Source organism: Castor canadensis, chromosome 13 (genome assembly GCF_047511655.1).
Source record: "Castor canadensis chromosome 13, mCasCan1.hap1v2, whole genome shotgun sequence".
Taxonomy (NCBI): domain Eukaryota; kingdom Metazoa; phylum Chordata; class Mammalia; order Rodentia; family Castoridae; genus Castor; species Castor canadensis.
Window position 1 is genome coordinate 73,002,984 of NC_133398.1, and position 14,096 is coordinate 73,017,079.

Here is a 14,096-nt window from a genome sequence, read left to right on the forward strand (position 1 = left end):
CATAGAAAATGCAAAGAGGAAACCAAGATTTATTTTCATAGTTTCTGTTTGTGGCTTCATCAAATCAATAAGGCAATACGTACACCTAGGCTTTGCTTATTTAACAAGATAGAAGGGAAACCACATCTGTCTATAGATCTACCATTTAGGTTTGACTGAATAACACAAGCTAAAATAAACAGAAAAACTAGCTAGGATTGAATTAATGATAACACAAGTATCTTGATTTCTAAAACAAGGTGACTCAATGAATCATTTATAAAGAAAAATACTAAAAATCAATCTTTTTATGGTGGTCATTAGTGAGCTCACTCAATCTTATGTTTACTGACTCAGAAGGCTTCCACAGCCATCCAGCATCAGTCACATCTTGTCAATCACTAGTAATCACTTAGGAATAATTAAAATGTAGAAATGCCAGATTGGTATAAGAAGGCTTTAAATCTCCCATACTCTCATCTACCCTTCAGTTTTCCCAAACACTCCTTCTATTGAGTCAAGGATGGACTGCTCTTCCCTAAGATGGGTCTCTTGTCCTTCCTACAATGGGGCCACGGCCTTTCCTGTTCAGGATGGATTTGAGGGGCCAACCAACCTCCATTCTACTGCCTGTTGCAAGGATTATAGTCATGAGTAAGTCACATGAAAATTGTTTCTAGGATTTATCTTTGAAACATTCATTTCAGGAGTATAATGCCATAGGAACATAGAATCTGTCCTCCTATTTTTAATTTTACAATTTAAAATGTTACTAAATGATGTGTAATAAAATGTGTGAGGAAGGATCCATTATGGAATACACATGCCTTATGCATAACATGATTATTTTGAGGCTAAGGGGATTTGTTTGGGTTAGTTAACTAAACCAGGGCTGGGGTATACTCAGTAGTAGTATGATGGTCTAAAATAATATCATTTTAGGCAATTTGTCTCAATCTGATTCCCAGAGCTGATGATAGACATTTCAACTACATAATAAAGTTCACAGGTGAGTAGTGAAAGGGCACGCTATGGCACAGGAGCTATTTATGGGTAAGGTTCCCAAATGAGAATATTGGAACAGATAGATGTATCTTATTTATGAATAACAGATGTGTCTTATCCAGCTGTCACCAATGTCTTTTCCTCCCTTCCCAGAGGTAGAATTTTAGTTAGGTATGTGTTTATCTAGGATAAAGATTACATTTTCTAACCCCCTTCTGGGTGGATGTTAACACGTGACAACATATTGGCATAGAGAATGTGTCTCCCTTGTTGTTAAAGGGAAGGGCTATGCCTCTTAGTTGCTCCTTTCTCCTTATTCCTTTTGGCCAGAATATAGACGCGGTGATGAGCATCCATTAGCCACATAAACAGTGATGCACAGCAAAAACTAAAAAATAAATAAATAGGAGGAATCTGAGATCCAGCAGCCAACTCTGGCTCCCAACTAAGACAAAATGGTTCTGAACTATATCAAGGCTCAGAAGAAAAAGTTTCAGGTGAGTTTGCAATCATAGGCCATATTTATTTCAGTTATGTTGCATTTGCTCAAACCAACTTGGGGATTTTTTTAAACCGTAAATTGGTATATTTCTTTCATGTCTAAGCAGCAACTCTTTATTGAAGACTGGTTACGCACAACATCAATGTCAGTACTGGTGTCAGATACATCTACTTTTCAGTATGCCAATGATGCCTTTTAACCTGTATCAAATTTCCAGGATAATAATGACTTCATAATTTAATAATAGAAAAATGATAATACATATACAATGTATACTGTAGTACACCAGGGATATGAAAGACATGTACTATATATGAAATGCAAAGTTTTGATTAAAAAAAACACTTCATGGTGTTTGCTTTATGATTTTACTCATTCACTTAAGATTTCTATGACTGCCGTGCCTTTTCCAAAATAATTCTCAGTAATTTATAGATCAGAAATTAGCATTTTCTTGGCATTCATTACTGAACTTTATTCCAGTAGAACCTCGGTTTATTAGACTATTCCTGAGCAATGTCATCGGGGGAGTGGGCTTGCCAGGGGCTCATGGGAAAATCGACTGTTTTTCTGGGTCCTTATTTCTTCCCTCTTAATTGGTCTCTAGGATTTCTCTGTACATCAAGGACTCTGACAGGAAAGCTCCCAGACTTGAGCACATTTCTGGAATCACTGAGCTTGAAACACAGAAAACAGTGATACTAACAGTGGGTGCTGCAGAATTGGAAAATCTGAGCTGATTTATTTCATGAGTTAGTTCTGTCTGTTAAGCGGGTTGGTGTGTCTCTTCAAATGAAAAACAGCTTCCTTATAGCTAGTATGGCAGAAAGGTCAGCTCAAGTCCAGTTACTGTTTTCAATATGCTGAGAACGCTAATGCAGACAGTGCATTTGGTTCTCACCCATGAAAGAACAAATGAAGTTAGATGATGCTGAAGAAAGTACCAGAGCTGACATCTAACTTTATTATGGATTTAGGGTTCAAAGTCTTCAGAGGTTGTTACATATTCTGAACCTCACCGCCACTCCTTAGTGATGCATCTTCTACATATGTCTTTAAACATGGACACACTCCAAGTAGCATTTTGTAAGGCACGTTATTAGTATTTGGGCCAGACAGTTCTTGGTGTGTAGTTGTCCTGCAGATCACAGACTGTTAATATTTCTGTCCCCTCTCCCATGCAATTAATAAGCACCAGAAATTGTGACAATCCCCTTTCATATTTTTAAGTGCCTCCTAGGGGAGACTTTGCCACTCTCATTGAAAACTGTACAACAGCAATGGTGTGGAGTTACAAAGAAAGGTGGTGAAAGATCCAGGATAGAAATGATGCAGTCTTGAGTGCTTATTTCTGATTCTAGAAACATCACTGCAACCATGGTGTGTCTTATAGACACACACCAACTTAAAGTCCAATTTAGTTTTAACCAATTGGACTTTACCAGCTTTGACTTACCTTGTGCACCAGCATGTTCATGGTGTTCACATATCATACATCTCAGTTCAAAGGAGAAATACTTATTCCCCACCAAAACCCCGTAACTTACTAGAGATGACATTCTGTCCTGGGAAGCATAATTATTATCATTATTTTTAGTAGTTTGTGTGAATAAGCACACAATTATATGAATAGGTGTGTTGGCTTAGAACATTTTTCCAAAGACTTCTAAATACCAATATTCTCAAATACAAAATTTTATGCATTCCGCAATTATTTCTGCTGCAAGCCCATTTTAAATTGCTGCTTTAGAGAAAAGTGCTTTCGATGAGGCCCCCTTAAGTGTCAGATGCTACTCTGGTGCAAAGAGAAGAGCATCAAATTCTCTTCCATTCAAATTTAAAAAGTAGAAGGAGTACTGAATATGGAAATTTAAACCTACCCAGATACTCCCATCAACTAATATCACAAAATAGGTATATCTGTAAAGTAGGCCATGGAGAAACAATTCTTGTTGAAGCAGAGAGGTAAAGTCAAAAAATTCTGGCCTCGTAGTGGAACTTCTTCTACCCAAGTTTGATGTTTACAATACAATTAGATGTACAATCCAAATAAAATTTCCACTTGGCCAAACTGAAAATACCATTCCATACAACCAACTGTATGTTGGTTTCTTAATGAAACAGAGTCCAAAGAGAACTTGAATTCTGCCTTTTCTTTGCAATGCCTTTTTTGAATAAATGATAAATTACAATAAGAAAATCTTATATTGGCTCAAATCTAAATTTTTAAGACATATTCTGGGCCAATTCATATTCAGCCCACATTCTTACACCTGCAATCAGTAGAACACTCAACAATCGAACTGCTATTCACAATTACTTGTGAAATAGCTTAGATCTCCAAAGACAGCTTAATTTTTTTCTATTATTCTGTTTATTCAGGCCTGAGTGACAACTGTCTTTTCAACAATGTAGAAAAAAAATAAACATTTTCTGATTATTACTTTAGTGACCAATAAATAATATCAATTAGTCTTCTGTAAGATACTTTGATGATATGTTCCAAGATAAAATTGGAAGCCTCCATTTTTCCTTTGGATCCTCTCTGTAACTAAAGAGGTACGTAATTTAACAAGCAGAGCCAGGTTCTGATTTGCAGTAAAGAAATTTAATGAACGCCCTGGACTCTGGTGGGCCATAGGTGAGAGGGTCTAGGTCTCAGGTTAGAACCTAATGGTAGTGAGACTATATAGACATAGTCCATTTTGCTACCTTTCCTGCCGCCAGCCTTATTCAGACTGCCATCCTCTCCTGTAATATTGCAGGAGCCTCCTAAGAGCATCTCCTTGCTTATGATCTGCCCTTGACCTCAGTGTAAACTCCACACGCAATTGCATCTTAAAGTATAAAGGAGAGCCTATAAATTGTTCAGACCCCAACTCATTAGAATAAAATCCAAGACTTTACTAGGGTTATGTTGCTCTTTGTTCAGTGCCCTGAAATTTTTATCCCTGCTGTCACAGTCCCCAGCATGCTCTGTCCACAGCAGTTCCTCACCCCAGTCAGGTTTCTGCTTCAGTGCCATTCCTGACCACCTAACTCAAACGATCCTCCTGACACACACACTTGCATGCATAAAGACAAATGCCTGCCTCTGCTTTATTTTTATTAATAGCGTGCTTTACTATCAGACAGCACATTTGCTTATTTACTTATTTACTGTTTGTCCTCGACTTAAGCTCAGTGAATTGTTTACTGCTGCTTTTCCATACCTTAGCTATGACTGGTACATAACAGTCATAAATTTGTATTAAATTTGAAGTTTAAAAATTCATAAAAGAGTGTTCTAAGGCAGATAACTGCTCATGTCTAAACGGATTCTTTTTGTTTGTTTGTTTTTATGGGCAGAGCCCATCAATAATCTCTGACACTACGTCTCTACTGAAAGCTGAGAGTAGGAAAGGGGGAAGACGAGATGGTGCTTATGATATGTTAGTTATAATGGGCATGGTGGTGAGAAAGGGCTTACTGGTGTCTGAGCTTTATATTCAGGGGACAATTAGAAGATTGTCATTTATGTAAGAAAACAGGCCTATGGATAGGTTACCACCAGATACAGGTCAACTCCGAGTGAGGAGGAGGTCTGGCTCTTTAGTGAGCAAAGAGCTGAGGGTTTGCAGACATCGCTGGGCCATCCTGAGTGGAAGAGCCAGTAGGCAGTGTTACTATGTCAGAATGTTTAATTTTCTGGAAACTGGGTTCCACAGTTATAGTTTAGATTTTGAGCAGAAGATGAAAATGCATTTTGAATGGAATTTTTCAAATGAACTTATACAATAAAATTTAATTAATGAAAGGAAGAATGACATTGATAATTATAATGTAAAAAAGCATGCCAAATTAGAGAGGAGCATTGCATTAAATGTTTGTATTCTTATGTTGTTTCAAGTTATGACTTTTTGCCTACTTCTTAGTTCTGTTCTGGGGCTTTAATGATCTCCATTGGCAATTTTCCTTGCTTCTAACTGAATGGAGACCTCTATGTCAGTAAGCCTGGTCACCCCTTATATCTGAGCTTGCTGATCTCTCCCTGCCTTGGGGGCTGAGTATAATAATAAAGGAAGTAGACCTTAGGAGATGAGTCATTCACTCATAGAGTGACCTATCATCTCAGTTTTTCCAAGACCCAGGGACGAGAGATTTCCAGTGCTAAACCTGAAACAGTCCCAGGCAAACCTTGACAAGTTGCTTACCCTACCACTGTTAGAACAGTTTTAAGGAAGTAACTCTTGACATCAGTCATTATAACCTACAGACAGATTCCTTTACCTGTATCTTATAATTCCTGTGATTTCAGAGTTCTCTGCTGGGCTTCTGTAATCCTCCTCTTACCATTCGATCATATTCACAGAACGGGAGCTTGTGGGTTCCTAGGATGTCCCTCAGTCAGCAAAGCAAGTACTCTGGTTCATGCCTCTCCCTTTCTTTATACTCTAGATCCTGACCGGGTGCCCACTTGTCAATGTGCCCATATGCTGTTACCTGTCCTGACAGATAAGTGAGAGCTTAGTGTCTCCACAAATGGATATGATGTGTTACTGATGACCTCTCTACCCACAGACTAGCATCTGGTGTTGTTCCTCCAGCATCTCAGACCATTTGCTGTGGCCTGCTCTCCATGCCCCACACTGCTGGGCTCTGCTGGGCTCACTGAGGTCAGGCTGCTATCCAGGAGTCTCTCTGGAGGCCACCCATACATTCAGAACCTCTGCAAGCTTTGGAGAAAGGCACCCTTCCAACCACATAAATTCCATTACAAAAGGTGATCAATTAGAAAAAGGAACCCTTTCCTCCGGGCACCTGTAAGGCATAAGGTTTGACTAATGACTTTGGCTGGATTTTCACTCTAGCCTGCATTCCCTTTTGCTGGATGCTCAATTTATATAAGCTCAGCTCTGCTCTCCACACTACTGACAAGTCAGCCCTGCTGCCACCAGGGCCTAGCACAATGACACGAGAGTAGAGACAGATTTTCTCATTGATGAGTACTGAACTTGACCCTGAATTTATTCCTTGTTACTCTGCTCAATATGTCTTTCATATTCCAGCACAATCCTTTTTTAAGCTCTCATTCTTACATAAAAAAGTAATGCCACAGTCTGTAAAAATCTAAAGAAATAACACTAATTACATAGCACTTGTCCATTCTTTCAAATATTGTAATGAAGTTTAGTTTTAGTATTTTCAGCAAAACCTACCACCCATTGATAACAATGCTGTATTAAATTTTATCTTTGCTGGCTTCTGGATTAGTTTTCTAGTCTTTTCTACTTTTTTTTTTTTTTTCAGAAAATGTTCACTCTGGGTAACATCCCTGAACTCTGGTTCTTCCCAAAGACAGTTCAGAAAGGGAGGTGCCTAATGTAATTTTTACTTCAGATCTAGAATAAAACTTATTATTCTATACTTCACTGTGAAAGAATGAAAGCAGAGACTTGGCTACATAAGTAGAAGTAGTCCCTTTAAGAGCTGAAACCAGAGAAGAGTGAATAGGAAGGAGAAGAGTGGTCTAACATCCCAACTCTGGGAGGAAAACAGCTATAGTAAGAAGACCCATTTGGGACAGATTCAGAAAAAAAGACCAAAGAAAAGTCATTTGGACAAGAAAAGTCATATCTACCCTGGACTTATGAAAAGTAATCTAGCCAAAGAAAGTCTTTTGTTCTTTGGAATTTCAATCAATTAGATCCAAGTTTCCTTGGTGGGATATATAATTACCACAAAGTCTACAGCTTGCCACAAAGCCTCACTTGTTACTTTGTGAAAGAAAAAATTTTATTTTGTGTGGCCAGTTTTTATACCTGATCACTTTTAAATGCAAGCTGCTTAGTGATTTGAGGAGCAATGTTTCTTTTCACAGTTAAATATTTGTACAATAAATACAGCTTAGAGTTTATAAGTACTTATGAGGTAATGTTAATATTGTTAATATAGTCATCTGATGTGTATTATATGATCACACAGTATACACATACCTAAATACATATGTAACTAGAAGTAATGAATATATACATAAAATTAAGAGACAGTTTAAGTTTCATCAATATGGTTTCCCATCATGCTTTAGCTTAGAGAATATTCAGTTCCCTTGAGATGCGTTTACAAGTCAGATCTGTGCTAAGATCAAAACTCATTTTTCTTTTTTTAGCCACCAAAAAAAGCTTAATAAATAGAAACATTTTCTCTAGGGTAAAAAGGCATCCTCCACGGAGTACTGTGAAAAGGATGTAGAAACAGCTTGAGGAGAAAGCTTATCTGCATTCCCAAAGCCCTAATGGGATTAAATTTTTCACAAGTGATCAATGAGTTTGAACCCACTAGTTGTATCATCAGGTCTGTGCTTCTAATTGTCCTCTTCTGGATGACTTTCTCTGATTCTACCACTGGCCCGGGAGAAAGGATGCCCCACTTTTACAACATATTTTTACAATATTGTTGCATGGTGTATTTAAAGTTACTCTTTTTGGCATATTTTCTATAAGGTCTGATAGTGAGAGCAGTGGCCTACTTACTTGTGTTTATCTTCTGGAGTGAAATATGCTTTTCCAGTTGTCTCCGAAGTTTCACTTCTGCTCCGTATTTTCCCGTGGTCCCATTGTCAGCCAGGATGAAATGAGAATGCATGCTGTTGAGAACAGTGAGCTTGCTCATGGGGTTAGACATGGTCTGGTATGGCCGGACCACCTGCAAGTATCAAAAGGAAGAGGCAGATGTCAGAGAAAAGAAAATAAGATGTGAGGAGGAGGAGAGAGAAAGATCACTTCTTTTGTATAGTGAAAGTAGAGTCTATCTACTCTTCCTAGAATTGCTTTAGGTAGAAGCAAGATTTATGGTAAAAGTTTCATTCAAAGCAAAGCTATGCTTAAAGAAGTATTTATTTACTAAATTCTTACAGGAATAAGATTTAGTGTTTTCATTGGATTGTTTCATTTTGAAGTTGATACTTTATTTGCTAGCGAACCAAAAATAATTTTAAACTTTGATTAATTTGCTTCTTTTCTTGACTCTGTTAGCATGTCTATACTTTAATAGGCACAGAAGGTTGATTATGAGTCAGGAGAATGTAGACTTTCTAACAATCCCATTCAAAATCTGAAGACATGATATTTAAAATTAACATTACTCTTACTAGACACCTTATGTAAGTGTGAAATAATTTATATGTAAAATGACTGTCTCATGAGACAAAAACAACTCAGGCCTAAAATATTCATCTCTGTCCTAGTCTATCATTTATGTTATTTTACTTTCATGGAGAATTATACTACCTAAAACAGAGCAATTTCAATGTAGTCTTTTAAAGACTACACTGCATTTTGGGTACTACACTGCAATACTACATTTTGGGTATAGAAACAGTATCTATTATGAGATAGTTGCTTTGTATACATTATTTGTATTTCTTGTAACAATGCTTCCAGTTTGGTAGGTGAAGCTGAGAAATGGACAGGTAAAGTAAGTCATGGAAAAATTTACTGCACACACAACTGGAATTCATACCCAAGTCTTCCTGATTTCAAAATGCATGCTTCTTCCCCTTTTTGACACTGCTTAGACACAATGAAGACATAAGATGATGTTCTGGAAATCAATTACTAAAATATTTAGGTAGGAACTTCATGCAAGACTATGAAAGGGGAACATTCAACAAGCTCATTGTTACATGGTCTTAGTAAAGCTGTCATTGTACTGAATCACTGTAATTGATAGGACAAAATAGATGCTACTGGGTTTTTATTTCTGTGCCTTTGTGTAGTATGTACATTAATTATAGAGATGAGATGCTCTTGTTCTTTTTCAGTATGTAATAACTCACCATGCAAAGCTATAATAAGATTGAGTAGTTTGTTAAAAGAATTACAAAGTGATTTAGTAAGGGCAGTTTTCAATAGTGAAGATCTCATGTAACTCATTTTTCAACCTTGATGCTGATTCAAAACCCCAGTTTTCCAGTGCCTGGAAAATAAAATGTACTCAATAAATAGTGAGTAAATGAGTAGGCAAACTTGAGACAGGCATTCTTTTGTTCTAATGTGGAAAAAACTTCCCCTGTTTTCTGAATTGCTTAGAAATTGATTTAATTTAAATTTAAAATGTGGTATATATAATTCTGAACTTTTGAAATAGCCTTCGGTCCTATTATTATAGGCCCTGTTTTAAAATGTAACATTAATGTAATGTTAATTGATAACTTTATTGTAGTTATCTCTTATTGATAAGGAAATCCCATAACTTTTTGATTATTATCTCTAGTAATCACATGGAGACATGAGTGAATGGATGTCCTCCAAAATACTGAGGAGGTGGATTGCTAACTCCACCCTGAGTTCGTTTTCTCTGGAAGGTAAGTTGCTTGTGGTTGAAACTCCCATTTTGTTGCTATGCATTTTTGATCATAAAACATTCATTTTGCAGTGGCGTGCAAGTTAATAAATATTAATGCTTGGTTGAAAGAGGCTTAGCAGAAAGACTTTCTCCTATTCTGAAAGTGCCTCTGCATTGTGCTTTCAGACAAAAGAAAATCCTTTAGTTACTGTTCTCTCTTTTCTAGATGCAGCTCCTGAAGACTCCATTTGAGGAAGGGAAAAATCCAAAGCAATTCTGTGAGAGGGAGGATTTTCTAGAAGTTAAATTGTGTGTAACAGTAACCTCAGACATTTCTGTGGCCAAGACATACACACATATACACACACAGTTTTTAATTCCTGGGAATCAACTTAAAGACTGTGAATAAAAGTGAAATTTTCAGGTCAATGTACTCACCACATTGAGAATAAAAGAAGTTAATTAAGTCATCTGCCTCGTTCTGTTTTTTATTTCCTCTATTACTGTACCTAAGGACATTGATGATTCAGCCTGCTGACTTTCCACCCTCTTTTCTTGTGAAATGTTGCTCAGCAGTTTTTTTTTGGAATACTGTATGTCTGAATCTGTCATGTCAAGACAGTCAAATTTATAGGGGCATTCATGGATTTTAATTTCTTTAATGTATTGAACCCTGTTCCTTTTGATCTGATGTGTAGGCAAGCTACAGCTGGCCATATTTTGACAGAGAATTTGTCTGCTGAACAATAGGTGATATAAATCTGAAAATAAGTGAAATGCCCTAATTCATTTTTCAGTCTTCTTTGGAGGAAGATGCACTGAGTCCTGGAACAACCCTTAACATAAATCATGGAAATCTGTTGGAATCCCAGTTCTGTTAATGGCTATGTGAAACTGAGTCTCACTTTTTTAATCTGTAAAAAGGAAATGATAAAGTCACTTACCTTATGGGGAATAGTTGAGATTATATGTGCAAAGTACCTAGCACTATGCCTGGCTCCTAGCAAGCATTCTATAAATGTTAACCCATTCTCCAGCTCTTCTGTATCTTACCAACTCTAAGCTGAGTTTCCAATTGTAAGCCAGTGATCAAAATGTAATATGAGACAAATCATTAACTCTGTTTTATGTAAGAGATTTAAATCAATGTAAGGAAAGAAAAATAACCATTTCTTGGGAAAATATGCAAGTGTGTTTTCTTTGTCATACCCTTCCAAGCATCTATGAAGGAGTATTTGTTGATTAGCTGAAAAGTTGGAAATAATTTCTCAAGCACTTTAGAGGATTGCATTTTGATCTAACTTGCCTACAAAATCCACCTAATAGTCTTCATTATAAACATGCCCCAGTCTATTTTTGTTTGAATTACATTTTACATAAGTACAAAAGATTTGCTGATCTTTCTGTTTGACAAATAGAAAAAATAAATGTTTTTTTAATAACATGAATATAAATGACCATTCCCTTCTGATGAAGTTTCAGAGGTAATAAGGTCACTTTAATCATTAAGGGCTTATAAAAAGAGGGCAGCTTTTTTGGAATTGTATGTTGGTGAAAATGACTGTGACATGTTCATAGCCCGTAGGTACACTGCATTACTGTAGCATGTTTCTTAGCCAGAATTTTGTGAAAATTCTGTTAAGTCCTAACACCCTACAGCTTCTGTTGCATATAATAGATCACTTTCTTTCCTAGGAATAAAGAAAGGACTAGATTATGTACTGCCCTTTAGAAGAATTCAGAAAACAGGCACTCAAATAATTTTCTATGTTTCATAGTTCAGATAAAGAACCTGTATGGAGAAAGGTTAAGTGGTGTCTAAAGACTTTCAAATCAGGTGAGTTTTCAGATTGGTAAATACAGAAGTATCTATACCGTGAATAGAAATCTACTTAGAAATGAATTTTAGATCTATTCTATTCTCGGGGTGTCACAGACCAGAACACTTGCAAGAAATGGCAATTTTTGCTTTCTTATCTCTCAATTGTAAATGAGAACATTCTTCACTCACTAATACATCATATACCATTTACTACTGTACTGGCTGATCGATACATTTCTGGTTCCAAGGCCTCTGTATACCTTGACTGTAAAATAGGACCTAAGAAATGGGGGATGTATGATATGTTGATGGAGATAAAAAGCCCCTTTATATAAGACATTAGTAATACATCATCATAGTCAGGAAGGATTGACTTAGACACTGTAGAAAAATTGAACATCCTCTCTGTGCTGATAAACAGAGTGCTACATTTATGTTCTTGAATGGGCTAAAATAAGTCATTCAGAGACTGGTCTAAGACACTTGCTAGTTATTTTCAGGCGTGTTCTGATCTTACCCAGGATAACTTAGCAGGAAATCAGAATATGGGGATTGTAGTTCTTATAGGTACCAACTTGTGACTTTGGGCAAGTATCTGAATTTATTCATTCATTTACTCATTTCGAATTTCTTGAGGAAATACAGTGTGGGAAAAGCATTGCATTGACTTTGAGGAGATACATAATAGTGTGCATAAATCCTATCTCTCAATAAATGTTCAAAATATATGTATTTAAAAAAGTTTTGAAGGCAATAGTTTTCTAATCCATAGAGAACTTTACTATAATTTCTGAAGGCTCCCTACCTCTAAAATTGAGTTTCAATAGACTGCGTTAAAAAGTGTAGTTGCTTTTTTCAAGTTAGTGTATAACAGTGACCTTCCATGTGTGTTGGCTACAAAACTGAAGTCATTGTCTCATGTCCTGAGTCTCTTCCATTTTATAGTGCTTTCTATGATGGAATGGCAGTTGCTCACCTGGGATTCCTTTCCCAAACAGGATTGAGTTGGGCTAAACTAAGTTTTTGTGCTATCAGTCACAGGCCTTCTGCAAATATGCCCCCACCCAAGCAACAGGCTAGGGGACATAAAGCTTGAAGAGTCATCTTTTCCCTCCTAATAGCACCATGGTTTTAATTTAGACTAGAAGAAAATAAGCATTCATTGTCCACATCCTGCATGCCAGGCCTTGGGAAGAGAAGTTCCCACGGAGCAATACAGTTTGTATTTATTTTATAGGGGGAGCTATAAGGACCCAGAGAAGTGAGGTGACTACATATAGATTTGAGGTTCGTTTATAAGCTAGGACACATTAAGAGGGAGGGTAGAGGACCTAGTCTTTTTTCAATTCATAGGGTATATTATGGTTGGTTTTGCTGATGAACATTTTCACTAGTGACTCAGTTGTGCTTTGGAATCCTTCTGACAGCTTATCATATTTCCAGTTGAATCATCTAGAACTGTATGTATAGAGAGAGGTCAGGAAAGGCACTAGCAGGCAGCAAAATGGGGTTGCACTTAGGCAAGAGAGAAACAAAAGGAGTGTTGAAATTTTGTCAGGATCAGGCATCAGTTTCTGCTAGGGAAGAGGGGATGCTGCTGAGATGTGGAAAACAGCCTCAGAGATAAAAGATGATGGGTACTGAGAGAATGAAAAGAGAAAAAGAAAGGCTCAGTATGTCCTCTTAATCACAGAGAGGCCTGAGCCAGCAGGACACTGGCTAGGAATTTCCTCTTCATGCAGCACAGCTGTAAGTTTAAGTATAAAGCAGGTCACACTGAAACCTAGATGCTGCATCTCAGCTCAGCAGTGCACATAGGAAACCAGTAAACACATGGACCCATTTCCATAGAGCACCCAGATACTCTAGCTGTGTGACTCCCACTAAAATCCACAGGAGCACCAATTTCATCTTTCTGTAACACTTTGAAAGCATGTCCCTCAATGTGTGCCCTACAGGGAGTTCCATGACCCTTATTTCATGCTTTCCACTTGAATAGACTCAATTCCGTTTGGCCCATCCTTGGGGAAGCCATGTGTTATTTAGCTACTGGTGATGAGAAAGGCTCTTGAGTACTGAAAAGGGTTACTTTCTTTAGCAATCCAGTGGGGGTGATTTTAATTGTATTCAGAAGTTCTTTGGAACTCTTGTCTTAGTTTAGGATGGATTCAGTGACTCACCTCTAAGGGGTAGAATAAAACAGTGGTAGTATGTGACATCTCAAACTAGATCATAATTGTTTCTCTTAGCTTTTTGTCAGATCACTTACTGTAGAGGAAACCAGTGCCATATTGTGAAGACAATAAAGCAGCCCTCTGAAGAGGTCCATATGACCAGGAACTCCTACCAGCATTCTGTCCGTTAGTCATCTTTGAAGAGGGTACTACATCTCCATTCAATTCTTCAGTGGCTGCTGCTCAACTGCCATCTTGGCTGTTATCTCAAGAGAGATCCACAACCAGA

General features: G+C 37.3%; 1 protein-coding gene and 1 long non-coding RNA gene across 16 annotated transcripts in view; one reads left to right on the plus strand and one right to left on the minus strand.

The window, feature by feature from the left end:
* Trpm3 (transient receptor potential cation channel subfamily M member 3) overlaps positions 1 to 14,096 on the minus strand; it is an 835,737-nt gene that overhangs the window by 236,997 nt on the left and 584,644 nt on the right. For all 15 annotated transcript variants that reach the window (XR_012440467.1, XM_074052027.1, XM_074052024.1 and 12 more), the window contains exon 6: positions 7,999 to 8,170. Coding sequence is in view for 14 of the 15 variants with exons in the window: in XM_074052027.1 (XP_073908128.1) it covers positions 7,999 to 8,170 (172 nt within the window). In the remaining variant the exon portion in view is untranslated. The remainder of the gene's footprint in view (positions 1 to 7,998; positions 8,171 to 14,096) is intronic.
* Positions 248 to 10,260, plus strand: LOC141415441 (uncharacterized). The gene is made up of 3 exons (XR_012440468.1): positions 248 to 1,481; positions 9,740 to 9,830; positions 10,038 to 10,260. It is a non-coding gene; the product is annotated as an uncharacterized lncRNA (long non-coding RNA).